The sequence below is a fragment of the Arachis hypogaea genome, chromosome 16, assembly GCF_003086295.3.
Source record: "Arachis hypogaea cultivar Tifrunner chromosome 16, arahy.Tifrunner.gnm2.J5K5, whole genome shotgun sequence".
NCBI lineage: Eukaryota > Viridiplantae > Streptophyta > Magnoliopsida > Fabales > Fabaceae > Arachis > Arachis hypogaea.
Window position 1 is genome coordinate 126,351,145 of NC_092051.1, and position 22,860 is coordinate 126,374,004.

Sequence of the window (22,860 nt, forward strand, 5' to 3'; positions counted from 1 at the left end):
CAAAGGACAGAGAGATGCCAAAACTATTCAGAAATAAATGGTTACTAGCCCCGCTCATCAATTGAAATTGAGCTTCATTGAAAACTTTGAGATTTATTGTATCCTTCTCTTCTTTCTGATCCTACCTTGTTTTTGGTTTCTTGGGGATAAGCAATAGTTTAAGTTTCGTGTTCTGATGAGCAGATATTTTATACGCTTTTTGGCATCATTTTCATATTGTTTTAGTTATGTTCTGTTTAAGTTTCATTATATTTTCAAATGTTTTAGTGCTAAATTCACATTTTTGGATTCTACTTTGAGTTGTTGTGTTTTCTAATGATTTTAGGTAATTTCTGGCTGAAATTGAGGAGTTTTGGCAAACTCCGATTCAGAGGCAAAGAAAGTGTAGCAGATGTTGTCAAATTCTGACCTCCATGAACTCAAATGATCATTTTTGGAGCTAAAGAGGTCCAAATGATATTCTCTCAATGGTGTTGGAAAGCTAACTTCTAGAGCTTTCCAGAAATATATAATGGTCTATACTTTTTTCGAAGGCACATGTCCATATTGGGCGTTGAACGCCAAGGAGTTACCCCCTTTATGGCGTTCAACGCCCCAAAGGGACTTAAGCCAGCGTTGAACGCCACTTTCCACCCCATTCCTAGCGTTCAACGCCACCAAGAGGCACAAGGCAGCGCCAATCACCCCTCAATGGGCGTTCAACGCCCATTCCTCAAATTGGACGCCAAGCTCAGCCCAAGTACTCAACCAAAGTGGGCCCAAGAGTGGATTTTCGTACCTTTAGTCTAGTCTATCATATTTTTGTACTTCATAGTTATTAGGTTATTATATATAGGAGAAGATCACCCTTGTTTAGGATCTTCTACCACCACTTTCAAATTCACATTACTTTCTGTAAGCTATGAGCTACTAAACCTCCTAAGTTAGGGTTAGGAGCTCTGCCGATTCTCATGGATTAATAATATTACTGTTTCTATTTCAATACACGTTTGATTCCATTCTCTTGTGAATTTTTATTCTTCATCTCATGAATTTAGGATGAACCATGACATTCATCCTTGTTCTACATGGGTACCATGTGAGTCCTGACCCGAATAGCATTGAAGCACAGCTAAAGAATGCACTACGGATTCCAAGAGAGTGCCTCGATAACTTTGGATAAGTGACATAAAATCCCGTTGACTGTGGGTTGCTGAGGTCTCTGTAGAATTAAGGCTAGAGTCTGAGAAGCAACATTCCCTTATCCGAAAGATCAAACCTTGTCTGTGGTGTTTTGAGTAGGATCGCGAAGGGGAGTGGATTGCTTAGCTCTTCACCTTCGGCTATAGTGGAAAGCCATGAGTTAACTTGATGAGGATGTTACATGAGTTGCTCGGATATGGTGGACCGCTATGGTTTAGAAGAGGCTAACTTGACGAGGATGCTACATGAGTCAGTCAATTACGGCTGTCATTAAATGAATCATTCATTATTGAAGTAGACAGTAAGAAAAGTTAATCCAGAAAGAATACGCATCTCCGAAGCCTTAACTGAATCTCTATCACTATTTTCACATCAATCTGGTATTTCGTATTTATTATTTCGTTTATGCTTTCAAATAAACAACCATCTTTTTTAATCGCCTTACTAAGATTTACAAGATAGCCATTGCTTGCTCAATCCAACAATCTCCATGGGATTCGACCCTCACTCACCTGAGGTATTACTTAGATAACCTGGTGCACTTGCCGGTTCAATTGTGCAGAGTTCAATTTCGCGCACCAGCTTATCAGATCATTGCCCTTTGATAGTGGAAGAGAGAAGAATAATCCAAGGTCCAAGACTATTCTGCAGTTTAGACTCGTGGTTTACACATGAAGGCTTCCTAAGGATGATGAAGGAAGAATAGAGGGGTTTGGGAGATGTACAGTTTTTGGATAAATTGATGGCACAAGTAGTATTTTGGGAATATAACTGAGAAGATACAAAATTTTGAGGACGAGATCAAGAAAGTGGACGATAGGGTTAGCAACGGAGTATATGACGGTATAGTAGAAGCAAAAAGGAAGGTCTTGGTAAGATGTTGTGAGGTATGGTATACGAAACAAGATATACACTAGAAGCAAATGTCTGGATCTCGACAGGCCAAGAAGATGGACAGGAATACTATATACTTCCACAATATTGCATCAGCAAGAAGAAGGAACAACTGGATTGAGTCTTTAGTGATTAATGGAAGGTTGGTAAGGAATCATGCAAGAATTAAGGTCGCCATTAGAGATTTCTACAGGAACCTATACCACCAGGAAGAGTCACCAAATATTAGCTTTAGAGAAGGCCTAGTCAATCGGTTGGAGACGGAGGAAGGTCAAGCACTAGAGATATTACCGTCGGATGAGAAAGTAAAGGATGCAGTTTGGGACTACGAATCGTCTAAGGCTCTGGGTAGTGATGGATATAACATGAACTTTATAAAAAGGTGCTGGGAGGAGATTGGAGTGAAATTTACTAAAGTTGTGATGAGTTTCTTTGAGACAGGGAGGTTACCAGCAGAGTCCAATGTTACTTAGGTAGCACTGGCTCCAAAGTTTGTGGGAAGGAGATAAAGGATATTAGACTGATCAGTATGGTTGGATGCATTTATAAGGTCATATAAAAAATATTGACAAGAAGAATGAGGAGTGTAATGCCAGGGTTAGTGGGAGAATCACAGAGTGCATTTGTAAAGGGCAGGAAGATACATGATGGAGTATTAATAGCATGTGAAACTGTACAACGGCTAAAACTGAAGAAGAAGGCATCATTAATCATCAAACTGGACTTCCAGAAAGCTTATGACAGAGTCAAATGAAATTTTGTGGATATTATGCTAGAAAAGATGGGATTTGGTAGAAGATGGAGGGCGTGGATTACAGAGTGCATTAGATCAGCATCTGTCTCCATAATGGTTAACGGGCACCATCAAAACCATTCAAGATGGAAAGGGAACTTCGGCAGGGCGACCCATTATCACCTTTTCTATTTGTACTTGTTGTAGATATTTTGAATAGGATGATCAGGGAGATGGAAAGAAATAAGAGAATAACCCCTCTTTTAGTCGGTAGGTATAATATAGAATTATCGCACCTTCAATTTGCTGATGACACTATATTGTTCTGTCCACCGGAGGAGAAGACAGTGAGAAATCATAAGAGACTGCTGAGGTGTTTTGAAGTGATGTTCGGATTGAGTATTAACTTCGACAAGTCTAGTTTGATACCGGTGAATTGTAGTCAGGAATGGGTTGGTCAGATGTGCCGATTATTAGGGTGCTAGGCGGCGATTTTACCAGTGAAGTACCTGGGTATTAATCTAGGAGCAAATCCGAGGTTAGTTAAAACATGAAAGCCAGTAATAGATAAGGTGAAGGAGAAACTTAGCTTGTGAAAAGCAAAAGTGCTTAGTAAAGCAGGGAAGCTAGTCCTCATCAAGTCGGTGCTATTGTCTGCCTACTTACTATCTGAATCTGTATAAAATGTCGGTGACGGTGGCAAAAAAATAATCTCATTGCAAAGGAGATTCTTTTGGGAGAAGAACGATGGACGACTTGTGCTGGCTCTTGTAAAGTGGGAGTTGATACAAGCACCGAAGAAGTTACGAGGACTAGGTATGGGAGATGCGATGATTCATAATACTGCATTATTGTTCAGGTGCTAGTGGAGATTTTCTAAAGAAGATTGTCCTTTTTGGAAGAAGGTTGTGCGCTCCTGTAATAATCTGAATCCTGGGTAGTTATTATCTACTCAAGCCATACCAACAAAAGGGGGCTTTGGAGAGATATTTGCCGCTTGTAAATAAAAGAGCAACAGGTTAGACAAAAGATGATTGACAGTCTGGCTATGGAGGTAGGTGATGGTATATCAACCAGATTTTAGGAAGATAAATGGCTATAGGCGAAAAGCTGAAAGACTTCTTTCCGAGGCTCTACTTGATTTCAAAAAGTAAAGGATCTGTAATTAAAGACTGTGGGTTTTGGGATGGGATAGAGTAAGTATGGAATTTTCAGTGGAGGAGGAAATTCCGTCAATGGGAGACTGACAGTTTGAACCAACTGCTTGATATTTTGCAAGCGGTGAGATTGATAGGCGCACAAGATAGAGTGGTGTAGAAATTTGATAAAGAAGGAGTTTATACTACTAACTCATTTGTGCAGGTTTTGCGGGTACGAACTTTGACGGATGATATCCTTAGCTATAAGTCACAAATAGAATCTGGAAATGACTAGTACCCCCTCGAGTAGAGTTATTTTCTTGGTTTGTGCTTGTAGCCCGAGTTAGTACAAAGGATCGCCTGAGCAGATTGGACATCATTGAATGAAGTGATAATATCTGTGTTATGTGTAACAAGAAAATTGAAACTGTACAATACTTGTTTGTTACATGTGAGTATGCTTGGTAGATGTGGTGCGCATGGATTACTTATGTTGGTCGTGTATGGAGCATCCCAGACACCATAAAAGAGCACTTTGAGAGCTGGAGGATAATGCCAATGAGAAAAGACGTGCGAAAACATGGCTAGTGGGATTCTTCTCAGTTATATAGAATATCTGGCTGTGTAGAAATGAGTTCATTTTTCAGAATAGGACAACAGATGTGGTGGATTGTGTTGCTAGAACGTTTAGTAGTTCTAGGGAATGGTGCAAAGTTAACTTATATTGTTGATGGCAATGTCGAAGATGACATAGAAATTGCTAAGTTTCATGTTATGTATTTTGTATGCTCCACTGAGTGTGTTGAGCTTGTTTCTCCTTTCAAAAAAAAAAGCACTGTTAGTTGGTAATGACGCAATCAATGAGAATGCAGACCGCATTTCCACATATGCGGCATATTTTTTTTTATTTTCTTGTTTTTTATTTTTCATTTTATCCTATGTAATTATATATTTTTGGAAGTATAGAAAAATAATGTATTTATCAAAACAAAAACACATCTAAAATAACAAGCTCTTTTTTAGCACATTAGAATCCAATCATCAAAGAACAACAATGAAAATAAAAGGGAATAGGGGGAGTAGCTAAAGTCCAGAGAGAGATGCAGCAATGGGGATCGATAAAACGGTAGTGAGTTGGATTGTAGTCTGTTATAGTAAACATGCAATACGTCAACAAAGACAAAGAGAAGAAATAAAGAGAAGGCATGGTTAAGGGTGAAATCCGCCAACTATCGAATAGGTAGTGCAACCACTGAATGGATCTAAGGGAATGATGCGTGATCGATGGCTTGGTGGCAGTGACTTTGTTAGGAGAAAAGAGAGGGTTATTACAATTGATGATGGTGGCATGTTGTTGATCGAAAAAATATTTCAACAAGAGTGGGTCAAATCGAAATAAGCTAAGTATGGTGTTTCAAGAAGACGCGTGCGCGCAAGCTTGAAGTTGGAGGTAATCGGTGCTGGTGTGGATTTCGATTGTGCTGTCAATCGAATAAGCTAAATCGAAGAGAAGATTTGATTCGAAGGGATGAATAAGGTCTTCGAAAGAACTGATCGATCAGTAGTGAAAGTGGGAAGTTAATGACTTTAATTGCACGAGGAGTTCATGAAGAATAGCTACAATCATGCGGCAAGAACGGTTACCAAGAGAGACTACGCTTCAGAATTTGAAATGCCATATTTAATTATAATTAATTGTAAATTAATGGATAGTTATGTAAGATTAGCCTATAAATACTAGAAGTTCTTAGTGAATAGGGGTTAGAACTTTTACTCAGAAAAACACTCTAGCACTCTCACATCCCAGCGAATCCCTGAGTTTGCGATCGAGTTTCCTTTTTCTGTAGGGTTCCTTCCACCTTCTTCTTTCTTTTAATTTTAATTCTATTTGTAAACATCATATTTCATTTAATCATATTTACTAAGTGTTATTTACGTTCCTTATCTTCGCTGTTTAATTTATCTTTCGGCATTTTATGACTTATTTTAAAGTTCTTTGATTTAATTGAAGGTGCTTTTACTGTTTTCTTTTGATTTTGGTTCAAGTCTTTTCATTTACCATGCCTTTACTTATTGAAAACTTTGATTTCTAAATTTCATTTAATATTTTACAAATTTATTTTATTTTTATTGTCAAAATTTGTCTAATCGAAAACGTTTTGATGCACTTTTAAAAAACTGATACTCGCACGGAGGAGTATGTTTCGCTCCCAGACCACTAGATATCAAACCACCATCGATTTCTAAAAATCGACTAAACACATGTGAGAGTGAATAAGGAGGAGGTTAATAGTTTGACTTTATACCTAGAAAAATTACAAAGCAAAAAATATAAATTAAAAGCATTAACCCGCTCGATCTTCATTTGGCGACCATTTTATTTTGAAGTAGCTCAAATTTCTAGCATGACTCACCTTTAGCTAGCGAGTTAGGCAGATTGGACGAGTCATCACTCTTTTTGCTATCCTTAAGTACAATTCCTTAATCTTTGTCAAAAATAAATAATGAGAATATGAATATATAAAATTATTTCATTATATACCAAAAAATCTATAGATACAAACTTTTCAGAAATAAATAATACCTAAAATTCATTTTATTTGTACGAGGAAAAATACATATATATTATGTTTATTGTTTTAATGTTTTCTTTGCTTTGGTTTTCTTCGGTTCTCTTTGTTTTTGTGTACGTAGTTGATTCACTTTTTTTAGTTGCTTATTTGATTTTTTTTTTTAATTTCTTTTAAAGTGATGAGCTTTTTACTGTAATATATCCATTTTATTAAAAAGAAATTCATAACTTACTACGGTAGTCATTACTTTTAGAAAAAAGATTTTTCAAAATGAAAAAATTTATAAAATGATAAAATAATAAGTTAATTATTATTAAATTTATAATATTTATTATATATGGACTTTATTACTTTAATTTAAAAGTAATTAAAATTTTTACTTCTTTACTTTATCAACATTTTAACTTTAGAAGAATTTGATCCTTACTATTAATAGCCCATAATTGTACATTTACAATACTATACAGAAAATTTATATGTATTTTAATGTATTTTAAGAGTACACTAGTATATGTTCTCATGTCCTGTACGGAGTAATACATAAAATTATATAAAAAAAATTTATTAAGATTTAAATAAAAAAAATATATAGTAATTATTATTATAAATATTTTATAATTTAAAAATATTAAAAATAATTAATATTTATTTTAATCAATTGGATTGGTTGAATGGTTATCTCATTTGTTTGTTTAAGCAAGTATTTGGAGCTCGAATCTCACCCTTAATAAATAGAGCATCAATATGTGGTGGATTAATTTTCGACTTGCCAAGTTAGGAAATCCGTAGAAAAAAATTGTATTTGTCTTTAAAATAGATTAATTTTTCATTAATAGAAATACTTATGGACTTTTGTCTTTGTTGAAATTTACTTAGGACAATTTTATTTGTTGGTATCGTATTCATTCTTAAAGTCAAAACAATATAATCAACATTGTTACTTGTTAAAACTTCACATTTTATGAAATAATTTTTAAATATTCAAATTCATAAACTTATGTCATTACAAAAGTTATTAGATCGATTAATATTTCTTGATAACATGGTGTACCAAAACATCATCGTTGAGTATTAGTTAGTGTAAAGAGAAACCAATAATAACTTTTATTATTCAATATATAATTTATTCTATTAAAAAATAAATTAATATTTCCTAAATTTATAAATACATTTTCTTCTAATTTCTTACACCATTTTATTTGACAATATTTACCATTAAAAAATAGCAAATGATCATACTATCCCACAATATATATATGATGTGTAAAATAATTTTTTGTCTTGAAATTAATTCTGGTTAGTGAGATAAAATTTAAAATATTTTTTATTTTCTTACTCAAATTTAGATTTAAATTTAGAATTGATTAATGACTTTTTTTTTTAATTTCAATAAAAAAATAAATTGGTTAGATGTAAAATATTTAGCATTTAATAATTTCAATCATTTAAATTTTAATTACCAAAAATTGGATTAAAAATTAATTATGAACTTAATAATCGATAATATATATATTATATTAGTACGTAAATAATAATATCCAATGTATTAATTATTTATTTTTTGACAGAATTAATGTACAATCTATTGAGGATTGATTTACTATCCAAAATTTTTTTCATAAACTTTGTAATATGTAAAAATAGTGATCTTACTTGTTATTATTATTTAAATAATTTTTCATAATTTTTTAATTAGGTAATTAACTTAATTAATAACCTTTATTATTGCTTTTATACTAAAAAAATATCAATTTATACTATTTACATATTTTTTACTACTAATAAATAAATAAATAAATAAATAAATATTTATACTATTATATTTATTGTCCTAGATGATGACTTAAGTTACTTATTTTGTATGTTAAATAATATTTTGTATGTTAATTTATTAAATATTAAGATAAAAAATTGTTCAATAATTATATAAATAGTCATTACAGAAAAAAAATTATATATCATATATAATAATCCTTCATATATATAGTGTCATGTATATACTAAAATTATCTATTTTAATTATGTGAGTTATTATTGTTATTTTTACTTTTTCGTTACATTGAAAAATAATATTTAAAACTAAAAAAGAGATAATTAATTTTTTAATTTGAATTAAAAAAATGTCTTGTAAATATATTCAACTTTTACATATACTAAGTGTTATAATATTAAATAGTATAGTATTTGCTACAACAATGACTCAAAATATTAATCCAAGATATATTTGGGTTTAGTAAGACCTCACTGCAAGCAAGATCAACTAAAATACATTGTTAGGGTTCTAAATCCGACTTAGGTTCATTACCTTAAAGGCCAAATGCAGATGAACTCCACGCGTCCCCTCTTAAATTGACTCAGATTGGATCTCCGTTACTAGTTAAATATGGTAATGAGTACTCAAAGGAGCGTGAGAAGCCCCTTCCCATCCCTCACTCCTATTTTTAAAAAAATGCCCACATTCCTTCTCTGTCATTGCAAGTTCTTGTTTAATTACCCCTTAGGAAATGCAGATCTCCTCAGTAAACTTTTGAAAAAAATTAACACAAAAAACATAATATAATAATCATAAAATAATTAGTTCAATATAATTCAACACAATTTATAACATATTCGTTATGAAAAATAACATTTCAAAAGAAGAAAACATAAAAACATATTCCAACTTAATAATATAACATAATTTTTTGGAACGATACTGAGCGACATAGTAACGGACTTGAGAGGCAGAGAAAGTGAGATAGAGAGAGAAGATCGAGGCTGATAATGAGTCTGAAAGAAAAAGGAAAAATTCGAATTGGAGGCAGAAATTAGGATTACTAAATTCAAGAAATGAATTTATGTATATAAAAATTAGGATAAATTAATAATTTTATTCTATGGGGCGGCTATTTATGTCTGTGTCCATATTAGGGATGGCAAACAGGAAAGTCCGTCCTGTCTCGCCAAAAGCCCGCGATCTGGTGGCTAGCCTGTCCCGCCCCGTCTAGTAAGGCGGTCTTAAATTTCTCCCCCGTCCCGTCTAATGGTAGGTTGGCGGGCTCTCTTTTTTTATAAATCATTAAATATTAAACAATATATATAATTTCGTAATAATTTTAATAAATTTATAATTTCTAAAAATATAAAAAAATTATAATTATAAATATGTAATAAACATAATTATAAACCAAATTTTTTGAAACAAAATAATAAAATCAATATTATCCAAAGCAAATATTATCCAAAATATATAATTAAACATCTTCAAGCTTATAATCAATCAAACATAAAAACATAATCCAAAATATAACTTAGAACACTTTCAATTATTATCTTCATCCTCTTGTAGATTAATAGCATTATAGAAATTTGTAAAAAAATGGTCTTGACAAAATAAAAGCTTCGTCCGGCGGGAAAACCTGTACCATCCCACCGAAACCCGCCAAAACTCATGGATTAGGTGGTGCGGGGTAGGCGGCCTTTTTAAGTTTGGCAGTCTTAAATTTTCAGCCCAACCCTCCTTTTTTGTTGGGTTATGCGGGTCAGCATGACAGATTTTGGCCCGTTTGCCACTCCATGTCCCCATCCATGTTCAGGTGGCAGGTCGTGAGGATTTCATGAGTCCCCTTCTAGCCCCAAAATGCGAGTAATTCCTGTAAATACCTTTTTTGGCAGTTTTTGTGATTATTTCTTATTGGTATCATTCATTGGTTTGTGACGTAGAGCTATTCTAACCACTCAATAAATTCTCAGATAATCAAAGTTTAGGTTATATATTTTTTATACAGTCACATGTATCCGTGTTATAACAATATTAATAGAAGATAAATAGATAAACACTAAGCTATTGTTTGAATATAAGATAAAAAATAAGAGGAAAGAAAATAGAAAGAAAGAAAATGAGAGGAAACAAAATAGAAAGAAAAGTATATTTTTGTGTGTGTGTTTAGATGAAGAAAAAATAAATGGAAAGAAAATAGAGGAAAAAATTTCTGTTGTTTGGATGGAAGGAAAAGTAAGAAGAGAAAAAATTATAACAGAGTAAAATTATATTAATGTTTTTATATATTATACATAAATTATAATTCAAATGTTAACTCTGTACTTTAACCCATGTTTGCACTTTTACATAAGTTTTCTTCGCAACTTTGAAGAGAAAAAATTTACATGAGCTCCACATACATTTTTATGTTTTTCATTCAATTTTTTTGTTGATCCATGTAAGACCCAGAATCTTTGAAAAGTCTTATTATGATCAAGTCTCAAATCATATAGTTATTTATAGCCTTAATTCCGGAAATCATTTTATTAAAGATAATTAAGGCAAGTTGTGATTTATTGAATTTGAGACAAGTTATGATTTATTATCCAATTTTACAACTATTGGATTATTTTCTATATTCAAATTATAAAGTTGGTAGTTGCGAAATAATAAGGATTTCTATATGATTTGGATTAAATAAGTAATATTTTAAATATTAATACTGCTATTTTGGAAAATGAAGAAATTGAGTATATTATTTCTAATTATTTGGTTGGGACATTTTATTGAAAATAATTTATGAAATTGATGAGCAAATAGTATTTTTATACATTATTATTAATGGATTAGAATTTATTTCTAATTACTATAATATCCCTATTTTTATTTGAAATTACCAAAATGCCCCTAACCCTAATTTTGAAAGAGAAACCCTAACCCTAAAAACCCTACCCGGTTCCCCTGACCCGGTACACCTAGAGTACCTAATGCAGCAGCAGCAGCTGCAAGCTGCTTGAAAGAAAGAAAGAAACAGGAGTAGGGAACGAATTGAGAGGGAAGGAAGAAGGAAGGTTCGCCGGCGTGGAGAGGGAAGGGAGCTCACAGTGCCGCCGTCGCCCTCACCGCGTCGCACCGCCGCGGCAGTCCATGCGTCCTTGTCACCGTCGCGAGCCTCCTTGCCGTCGCCACCATGAAGCCGCCGATCTAGTCCGAGTAAGAGAGAGATCCGAGAGGGGAGGAGGCCAACGCAGCCGCCGAGCCCGTCACTGTGCCGATTCGTCGCGCGAGGAGCTCGTGCCGTCGCCGATCATCCTTGCGCAGCATCAGAGGCAGAACCGCGACCTGAAGAGAGCACGAGCCATAACCACCGATGGAGAAGGAGGAGCGAGCGCGGAGAAGGTGAAGTCGCCGCTGTCGCCGGCACCTCCATCCCGCGTCACCGCCGAACGCGCCGTGACCTCTGCCGTCGCCAGTCTGGTTTGCTCTGCCGTCGTGCCGTTGAGGAGAAGGCCGTCCAGTCACACCGAACAGGAGAGACAGAGAGATCTGAGGCTGAGCTGGGGGTTCAACCACCATGCCCAGCCGTGCTTGTGTCGCCGGCGCCGCCTCGGTTGGAATTGGCGCCGTCAGAAAAGGGTCCAGGCCGCCGCTAATGGAGCTAGCCGGAACTGTTCCAAGGTTTTGCCGCTTATTTAGATCCTGCTCTGTTTTGGTTAGTGGCGTTATCATTGTTCTGGCCGCCGGAAAATCTTGCTGCCGTCGCCGGAAAAGTATGCCGGTAAGGGTTTCAAACTTGGTTTTCATTTCTTGTGAGATTATGGGAGTCTTATTGTCGCGGCATGTTGGTTTCAGTCACCGTCGCCGGAGTTGGGTCGCCGCAGCCGCTGAAGGCGGCTACCGGGGCTACCGCCCAACCGGTTCAGAGTCCGTTGCTGTTCGGTTCAGCCGTTCTTTCTTAGTTTCAGTAAGTATTCCGGTTTCGAGAGCTCTGCGTTAGTGTTCTGTTCTGTGTAATAAAGTAATCGTAATGTTAATGGTTTTAGGAGCTAGAATCCGGTTTGCTTGTGCCGTTTGGGGCTGTTTCTGCTTTTGAGAGAGCGGGCAGAGCCGAGATTTTGATTTGCCGGTGATTTCGGGTCGAGATAAAAGGAGTTGGTTAACGAGTTGGGTTGTGGTTCCAATGTTGTGAGGTAGGGGCGCTTTCCGAAAACTATAGTTTATTATTGGAATTATTACATATGGGTACTGATGTGAGATATTGTGTATTTGGTGATTGTATCTGCCTTATGTATTATTTGATTGACTCGAATGACTATGGATGTTGGTTTGGCTGAATTGTTATGTGGCTTGTGAAATGTAATGTTTGAAGTTAATTCTTTAAAGATTTGAAATGAGTTTAATCCGTTGAAGATTGGTTTGAATCGAGTCAATTATTTTGATGATGTGAAAGATAGAATACTCTTGAAATTCAGCCTGGGTTGCTTTAATTGATTTGGTTTTGATAAATGATTTGTTACTGAACCGATTCTTTAAAGATTTGGAAATGAGTTAAATCGGTTGATATTGAGTTGATTTTTAAATGGTTTTCTTGAGATATGCCACTGAGGCAACTGTTGGATTTAGCTTGCTGTTGAATTGATTTCTGGTTTGAGCTGTTGAAAAGGAATGAGAAAAACGGTTTAGTTGGGACCCGAACCGGGTGGCAAAAGTCCAAGTTTTAGGGGAGGTGCTGCCGAAATTTCTATAAAATCTAAATCTTGTTTGAAAGGTTATTTAAAAGATTTGGATTTGAGAAATTGTATTATTTGATTTATTAAGAGGATAATTATGCTTTCCAGCTTAATTTATTTGATGAACTTTATACGTTGAGTTCGGTTTATTTAGAACTGAACTATGTTTGCCGTTTGAATCACTGAAGGAAAGAATGATGCTATAATATTGATTTCAATATAAAAAGGAGTTTTTAGTGATTTTAAAGGAACCTAGATTTTTGATTGAGTAATCAAGTTTGAGGCATTTTAGAAGAGTTGGAAAAATGGGTTCCAAAAAGAAATCTGAAAGCGGTTTGATTCAATTGAACTGGTCCCGTTTCAAATGAGTTGATTTTTGGACCGGGTTGGAACTTGTGATTTTGTATGGTTCAGTTTCATAATAAATTCAGTTTTATTTACTTGAACCGAGAATCTATGATTTTAAGAGTTTCAATGACTTTTAAAGAATTGATGTAAGATGACCTTCCCTAAAGACTTGGGACTCTGGCAAGAAACTTTTGTTATAAAATCCCATTATTGGATGGGTGATTTTGAATGTTCCCAAAAAGAATCTTTAACTTTCCATGGTTTTGGAAGTTTTGGAAAGAGAATGCCGAGAGTGGCTTTATTTTAAAAAGGGAACTCACTTTGAGTAAATTTGGCTTATGAGCCTAAGATGATTTGAGAAATGAGATCTTTAAAGCCAAGGCTGAAAAGAGTTGAAACTCGATTTCAAAGTGAAATGAATTGAGGAAATGATTTATGGCTTAAATGCCGACTTTATGAATTTAATGATGTTGAATGGTGGAAGTGCTGTTTTGTTGTGAGCCGGAATGGCTGTGTATGTTTATACATATTGATTGGTTCTGGATTGAACCGTGAGCCGGAATGGCTGTGTATGATATGAATATTGGCTGGTTCTAGAATGAACCGTGAGCCGGATGGCTGAGATGGATGTTGATCCATGGATGAGATTGATTGCATGTTTATGCTGAATCATTGATAAATGTGAATGTTGCACTTCCACTATCTGAGATACGAGTTTCCCTGGGTAGTAGCAGTGGCTAGCCACCACGTGCTCCAGGTTGAGACTTGATACTCTGTTGACCCTATGTCGTAAGTGTGGCCGGGCACTGTGAAAGCCCCGGAGGAGCTCGCCCCCATAAATATTCACTAGTGATGGTGATGGATAAATATTCACCAGTGAGGGTGATGGATATGGATCATGATTATGATCAAGTTTATGATGAGTATAACTCGAGTTGGGGATGCACGACAGAGGGACAGTCCAATGTTTAGCTACCAGGACTTGTCGGGTTGGCTCTATAACCGACAGATGATATCATCAGCCACTAGGGACAGGCATGCATCATATGCATTTGTGTGACATTGGTTGGGTGTGCATATTATACTTGGTTTGCCTATGTGATTAATTGCTAACTGTTCTACTTGTAATAACTGTTTGTTTGTGCTTGAACTTCCTATCTGTGTTTGCATCTGGGACTCTGTTGGATTGTGGTGATTGGTTGTTGGTTGGATTGTTTGGGCCTAGGGCCGCGGTTGGAATGAAATGAACTGATGGTTGATTTCAGTTTTGTGTTTCTGGTTTGGAATGAAATATGAAAGGCTATTTTGTTTCAGCATAGATAAACCGTTTTGAAAGACTTTTGAATTTTTGAGAATTGAACGGTTCCTCTTTTAGAAAGGATTCCCGACTTTACTTTTATTGGAAACTATTGTTTTTGAAAAGAGGCAAAAGACGGTTATTAATCACTGATGCGGTTATCTTCAAGTATCCTATTACAGTAATTCCTAAAAACCCTCTACTGAGAACCCTTTCGAGGATGATGTTCTCACCCCCCTACATTTTTCCCCTTTCAGGATATGGCGCAGAAGTTACGAAGAGCTTATTTAATTGTTGCTGTGATGCTCTGTATTGTTTTAGTTATGGTTTATTGTACCCTCGCCTTTATCTTGATATAATCTGTAAGAGGGATAGGAATTGTATTGATTATTACTTGCAATATTATTTATATATATAATTATGTATATATATATATGGATGTACTCTTTATGAGTTTTGTAAGTTGTATGGTATTTATGGATGTATGTCATCGGATGAAAGTATTTTTGGGAGCAGTATTGCGGTTTAAAGTTTCAAACAGGCTCATATTTTAGTATTAAATAATATAAAAGTCGTCGTAATGTCCGAACTATCAGAGTCGCGCAGCCGGAAGTGTGAGCTTTGGTAGTTAGGGTGTTACATTATGGTATCAGAGCAGTTCTTCCTGTAGAGCCTGAGGAATGGACTGACTATGCTTCAGTTGCATACTCTGAGCGTTTGTCATGTATTAGGTCTTGTCGAATGACGAGAATTAGAGCTTTATGCACATGACGATCTATTGATTAATGCTGTTAGTCTTGCATTGCATAATTCCTGATATTAAGTTTGGCCGGCTTAATACTAGTGAATTATGTATATAAAAGCACTGATGGGTTATCATAGATGATATACAAGTTTCGAGTAAAGCGAATCGCGGGCTTTGGGGGAACGTTAGAAACTTTTTCTCGAGGCTATTCAGTTGTGTGTCTTGAATTCTGTTCGAGTCGACCTGTTCTTTTATATCCTAACTTGAAGTTCTTGTTTGGTACTCCTCTTGAAAAGTAATTTGATGTTTCCACTCTATTCCTCTTTTCATATGCATTCTTGAATGATCTTAAGTGCATATGCTTGTTTAGAATCCTTGATGCATCTGTCTTCCTCTGTTTGAGTTCTTCTTGATTCAAGTATTCTTTGATATAGTCTTGAACTTGTCTTAATGTGCTGTGACTTTTAACTCCGGGTTCTGAGTCCATTCTTTGAGAAATTGTTGATTCAGTTTTTCTCTTACTTGACAGTGATCACAGCCAATTTTGAGATTTTATAAATTGCTGTTGATTAGATATATACTTTTCTATATATGAAACTTTGAGATTACTTATACAGTTTGACAACTATTTATTTCCAATACCCCGCCTGTACTTTTACTGGTTTATGGAACTGCATTTACCTTAAATTACAATTTGACCTTCTAGTAATTTTACTATAGTTCCACTGCACAACTTCATTTGATTATGTATTTGGGTATTTTTCAAAATTTTGGAAAGAAAGAATTTTTCACTTTTATCCCGGTTGAGTTTCGTTTGATAAACTTACTTAATTCATTTTGATTTGAGTTTGATTTAGCATACTACATAGTTTATGCCATTGTTGTTCTTTTGAAAATATTGGATTCATAGCTTTCTTCTTATGAACGGACTGGTTCGTTCTTAAGCTTTTCACCTCTATGAATGTCATACGTGATTCTGTTTTTAACTAATCTTTTACATCTTGTGAACATTACCATTGATCTTGGTTTGTCCCCTCTTGTGAATCTCATCCTTATGTGGGTCAGTTTGATTCGTTTCAAGATAGTGCATTGTTTATTCTCCTATTATCTCTACAAGAGTTTTTAGTTAAAGATTTATCATTGAAAAATTACAAATGATTGAGTTGTCTTTTCTATGACTTTTGTATTCTTTCGGATTAATTTAAAACTTGTTTGATATTTCATGTTTAGTGGATCTTGTTTGAACTACTCTAATTTAAGATCCTTTCTTGCAAGGCTTGACTCCTTTTTAGTACATCTTAGACTTCTTGAATGTTATTCCGAGATGGTGATTTCAAGAACGCTTTTGGAGTCTTGTTTTGAACCTTTTAAAGAAGTCTCGAATTCTCTTTGACGAAATATTAAATGGGATTTATTTTCTGTTGTTTGATTGAGATTAAAACCATTGTCCAATTTTGACGAAATTAATTTAAAGTTGCCATGCACCATTTTAAATGAAGTTTTGGAAAGCTTCCTTGTTTAGTGGAAACCGGTTTGTTTGTAACACACCACTTATTTCCTTACCAGATTGTGTGCAAATTTTTGCCTTGGAGTTTCTTTTCTAAAAGGAGTTTAATTTTCTCTTTCATCCTTGCTACGAATGTTATACACGCTTGTTTGAATATGAACTTTGAGAATTTTTGAACAAGCCTTTGATTCCTCTCCCGAGTTTTATGAACTGCTTCTGGTTAAGTTGTGCATCTAATTATCTTTCTAAAATATTTGAAGAAATATTTTAGCCTTTAGCCAAACCCGTGTGCACCTTGTTTTTAGAACTCGACAAAATCTATTTCAATATGAACTTGCATTAAAGCAAAGCCACGATTATACTTTTGTTACTCTCTTGAAGGATGTTGTTAATTAACCTTTCTTTTAGATTGCGAAGTGGTTTTTCTGCAAGTTTCTGTTCCTTTATGAACAATGTATTTGGAAGTACTTTTAATCTTGCTCTTGAGTTTTGTTAGCTTTGTCTTGGGTTTGATATTCCTTTTTGTAAATCTCCTACTTCTTCGACTCAACTTGAATTTGTTTCGAACTAAGGCGCTGGTTCTCTTCTTATTGATCCTATTGAATTTCCTTGATCCAAGGGTTATCTTTGAAGTTGTCAATTGAATTGTGTCTAGCAGACTTCATTGCTTGAGCATCCTTGTTTATCTGGAATTGGATACTCTGTCTCGAATCTATGAGTATTGTCCTTGACATTTGCCTCTCCTTTCTAAAGTTTTGTATCCTTCTGAGTAGACTCGAGAATTATTTTGATATCACGTGCGACTTGTAGACGTAGTAACGCGATACGTTAGTTCTTTAAGACGTGATGTGTATACGAAAGTTGAAGCGGTAGGTGTGCAACGTATGAGTTGTGGGTGTTTTGTTCCTTGCGAACGGGTTTGCGGTTGTTAGGCTTATGATTGGCTATGAGGTTGTAAAGTGCTTGATGGAGTTGGAAAGTTGAAGCTTGGAGGTTGAGATGAGATTGATGTACGGATGTTAAGCACGTCATTTTAACCCCATCCTGTTTTATAGCCTTTGATGCTTTGCCCTACTATCACATGATTGACCCATGTTATCTTTTGCATTAAGCCTACCTTGTAACGTTTGCTTTGCAATCACACCCCTGCCTTTGTACCCTTATGCATATGACAATCAAAGTATTTGAAAATCGTATATATGTTTATATGATGAGATATTTTTGCTTCTTCCTTAAATGTGTTCAAGGGTGAACTGTTATGGAATTTCTTTCATTTTGTATCAATTTTCGAGGGCGAAAATTTTTATAAGGTGGGTAGAATGTAAGACCCAGAATCTTTGAAAAGTCTTATTATGATCAAGTCTCAAATCATATAGTTATTTATAGCCTTAATTCCGGAAATCATTTTATTAAAGATAATTAAGGCAAGTTGTGATTTATTGAATTTGAGACAAGTTATGATTTATTATCCAATTTTACAACTATTGGATTATTTTCTATATTCAAATTATAAAGTTGGTAGTTGCGAAATAATAAGGATTTCTATATGATTTGGATTAAATAAGTAATATTTTAAATATTAATACTGCTATTTTGGAAAATGAAGAAATTGAGTATATTATTTCTAATTATTTGGTTGGGACATTTTATTGAAAATAATTTATGAAATTGATGAGCAAATAGTATTTTTATACATTATTATTAATGGATTAGAATTTATTTCTAATTACTATAATATCCCTATTTTTATTTGAAATTACCAAAATGCCCCTAACCCTAATTTTGAAAGAGAAACCCTAACCCTAAAAACCCTACCCGGTTCCCCTGACCCGGTACACCTAGAGTACCTAATGCAGCAGCAGCAGCTGCAAGCTGCTTGAAAGAAAGAAAGAAACAGGAGTAGGGAACGAATTGAGAGGGAAGGAAGAAGGAAGGTTCGCCGGCGTGGAGAGGGAAGGGAGCTCACAGTGCCGCCGTCGCCCTCACCGCGTCGCGCCGCCGCGGCAGTCCATGCGTCCTTGTCACCGTCGCGAGCCTCCTTGCCGTCGCCACCATGAAGCCGCCGATCTAGTCCGAGTAAGAGAGAGATCCGAGAGGGGAGGAGGCCAACGCAGCCGCCGAGCCCGTCACTGTGCCGATTCGTCGCGCGAGGAGCTCGTGCCGTCGCCGATCATCCTTGCGCAGCATCAGAGGCAGAACCGCGACCTGAAGAGAGCACGAGCCATAACCACCGATGGAGAAGGAGGAGCGAGCGCGGAGAAGGTGAAGTCGCCGCTGTCGCCGGCACCTCCATCCCGCGTCACCGCCGAACGCGCCGTGACCTCTGCCGTCGCCAGTCTGGTTTACTCTGCCGTCGTGCCGTTGAGGAGAAGGCCGTCCAGTCACACCGAACAGGAGAGACAGAGAGATCTGAGGCTGAGCTGGGGGTTCAACCACCATGCCCAGCCGTGCTTGCGTCGCCGGCACCGCCTCGGTTGGAATTGGCGCCGTCAGAAAAGGGTCCAGGCCGCCGCTAATGGAGCTAGCCGGAACTGTTCCAAGGTTTTGCCGCTTATTTAGATCCTGCTCTGTTTTGGTTAGTGGCGTTATCATTGTTCTGGCCGCCGGAAAACCTTACTGCCGTCGCCGGAAAAGTATGCCGGTAAGGGTTTCAAACTTGGTTTTCATTTCTTGTGAGATTATGGGAGTCTTATTGTCGCGGCATGTTGGTTTCAGTCACCGTCGCCGGAGTTGGGTCGCCGCAGCCGCTGAAGGCGGCTACCGGGGCTACCGCCCAACCGGTTCAGAGTCCGTTGCTGTTCGGTTCAGCCGTTCTTTCTTAGTTTCAGTAAGTATTCCGGTTTCGAGAGCTCTGCGTTAGTGTTCTGTTCTGTGTAATAAAGTAATCGTAATGTTAATGGTTTTAGGAGCTAGAATCCGGTTTGCTTGTGCCGTTTGGGGCTGTTTCTGCTTTTGAGAGAGCGGGCAGAGCCGAGATTTTGATTTGCCGGTGATTTCGGGTCGAGATAAAAGGAGTTGGTTAACGAGTTGGGTTGTGGTTCCAATGTTGTGAGGTAGGGGCGCTTTCCGAAAACTATAGTTTATTATTGGAATTATTACATATGGGTACTGATGTGAGATATTGTGTATTTGGTGATTGTATCTGCCTTATGTATTATTTGATTGACTCGAATGACTATGGATGTTGGTTTGGCTGAATTGTTATGTGGCTTGTGAAATGTAATGTTTGAAGTTAATTCTTTAAAGATTTGAAATGAGTTTAATCCGTTGAAGATTGGTTTGAATCGAGTCAATTATTTTGATGATGTGAAAGATAGAATACTCTTGAAATTCAGCCTGAGTTGCTTTAATTGATTTGGTTTTGATAAATGATTTGTTACTGAACCGATTCTTTAAAGATTTGGAAATGAGTTAAATCGGTTGATATTGAGTTGATTTTTAAATGGTTTTCTTGAGATATGCCACTGAGGCAACTGTTGGATTTAGCTTGCTGTTGAATTGATTTCTGGTTTGAGCTGTTGAAAAGGAATGAGAAAAACGGTTTAGTTGGGACCCGAACCGGGTGGCAAAAGTCCAAGTTTTAGGGGAGGTGCTGCCGAAATTTCTATAAAATCTAAATCTTGTTTGAAAGGTTATTTAAAAGATTTGGATTTGAGAAATTGTATTATTTGATTTATTAAGAGGATAATTATGCTTTCCAGCTTAATTTATTTGATGAACTTTATACGTTGAGTTCGGTTTATTTAGAACTGAACTATGTTTGCCGTTTGAATCACTGAAGGAAAGAATGATGCTATAATATTGATTTCAATATAAAAAGGAGTTTTTAGTGATTTTAAAGGAACCTAGATTTTTGATTGAGTAATCAAGTTTGAGGCATTTTAGAAGAGTTGGAAAAATGGGTTCCAAAAAGAAATCTGAAAGCGGTTTGATTCAATTGAACTGGTCCCGTTTCAAATGAGTTGATTTTTGGACCGGGTTGGAACTTGTGATTTTGTATGGTTCAGTTTCATAATAAATTCAGTTTTATTTACTTGAACCGAGAATCTATGATTTTAAGAGTTTCAATGACTTTTAAAGAATTGATGTAAGATGACCTTCCCTAAAGACTTGGGACTCTGGCAAGAAACTTTTGTTATAAAATCCCATTATTGGATGGGTGATTTTGAATGTTCCCAAAAAGAATCTTTAACTTTCCATGGTTTTGGAAGTTTTGGAAAAAGAATGCCGAGAGTGGCTTTATTTTAAAAAGGGAACTCACTTTGAGTAAATTTGGCTTATGAGCCTAAGATGATTTGAGAAATGAGATCTTTAAAGCCAAGGCTGAAAAGAGTTGAAACTCGATTTCAAAGTGAAATGAATTGAGGAAATGATTTATGGCTTAAATGCCGACTTTATGAATTTAATGATGTTGAATGGTGGAAGTGCTGTTTTGTTGTGAGCCGGAATGGCTGTGTATGTTTATACATATTGATTGGTTCTGGATTGAACCGTGAGCCGGAATGGCTGTGTATGATATGAATATTGGCTGGTTCTAGAATGAACCGTGAGCCGGATGGCTGAGATGGATGTTGATCCATGGATGAGATTAATTGCATGTTTATGCTGAATCATTGATAAATGTGAATGTTGCACTTCCACTATCTGAGATACGAGTTTCCCTGGGTAGTAGCAGTGGCTAGCCACCACGTGCTCCAGGTTGAGACTTGATACTCTGTTGACCCTATGTCGTAAGTGTGGCCGGGCACTGTGAAAGCCCCGGAGGAGCTCGCCCCCATAAATATTCACCAGTGATGGTGATGGATAAATATTCACCAGTGAGGGTGATGGATATGGATCATGATTATGATCAAGTTTATGATGAGTATAACTCAAGTTGGGGATGCACGACAGAGGGACAGTCCAATGGTTAGCTACCAGGACTTGTCGGGTTGGCTCTATAACCGACAGATGATATCATCAGCCACTAGGGACAGGCATGCATCATATGCATTTGTGTGACATTGGTTGGGTGTGCATATTATACTTGGTTTGCCTATGTGATTAATTGCTAACTGTTCTACTTGTAATAACTGTTTGTTTGTGCTTGAACTTCCTATCTGTGTTTGCATCTGGGACTCTGTTGGATTGTGGTGATTGGTTGTTGGTTGGATTGTTTGGGCCTAGGGCCGCGGTTGGAATGAAATGAACTGATGGTTGATTTCAGTTTTGTGTTTCTGGTTTGGAATGAAATATGAAAGGCTATTTTGTTTCAGCATAGATAAACCGTTTTGAAAGACTTTTGAGTTTTTGAGAATTGAACGGTTCCTCTTTTAGAAAGGATTCCCGGCTTTACTTTTATTGGAAACTGTTGTTTTTGAAAAGAGGCAAAAGACGGTTATTAATCACTGATGCGGTTATCTTCAAGTATCCTATTACAGTAATTCCTAAAAACCCTCTACTGAGAACCCTTTCGAGGATGATGTTCTCACCCCCCTACATTTTTCCCCTTTCAGGATATGGCGCAGAAGTTACGAAGAGCTTATTTAATTGTTGCTGTGATGCTCTGTATTGTTTTAGTTATGGTTTATTGTACCCTCGCCTTTATCTTGATATAATCTGTAAGAGGGATAGGAATTGTATTGATTATTACTTGCAATATTATTTATATATATAATTATGTATATATATATATGGATGTACTCTTTATGAGTTTTGTAAGTTGTATGGTATTTATGGATGTATGTCATCGGATGAAAGTATTTTTGGGAGCAGTATTGCGGTTTAAAGTTTCAAACAGGCTCATATTTTAGTATTAAATAATATAAAAGTCGTCGTAATGTCCGAACTATCAGAGTCGCGCAGCCGGAAGTGTGAACTTTGGTAGTTAGGGTGTTACAATCCAAATAATAAAAAATTGATTTTTTTATCTATTTTCTTCTCCAGCATTTTATTTCTCTACAAATTCTTTTAATTCAAATAATGCATAAAT

The 22,860-nt window shown here is 36.0% G+C and overlaps 1 protein-coding gene and 1 long non-coding RNA gene across 2 annotated transcripts; both read left to right on the forward strand.

Moving 5' to 3' along the window:
- Positions 1-11,995: 11,995 nt before the first annotated feature.
- On the forward strand, positions 11,996-15,022 carry LOC140179849 (uncharacterized). The gene is made up of 4 exons (XR_011873676.1): positions 11,996-12,040; positions 12,115-12,226; positions 12,306-12,452; positions 14,895-15,022. It is a non-coding gene; the product is annotated as an uncharacterized lncRNA (long non-coding RNA).
- A 3,720-nt stretch (positions 15,023-18,742) lies between these two features.
- Positions 18,743-22,512, forward strand: LOC140180375 (uncharacterized). Its single transcript, XM_072221169.1, has 4 exons — positions 18,743-19,530; positions 19,605-19,716; positions 19,796-19,942; positions 22,385-22,512. Exon 1 carries the CDS (start codon positions 18,900-18,902, stop codon positions 19,446-19,448), a length of 549 nt encoding a protein of 182 aa, XP_072077270.1. The 5' UTR covers positions 18,743-18,899; the 3' UTR covers positions 19,449-19,530; positions 19,605-19,716; positions 19,796-19,942; positions 22,385-22,512.
- Positions 22,513-22,860: the final 348 nt, after the last annotated feature.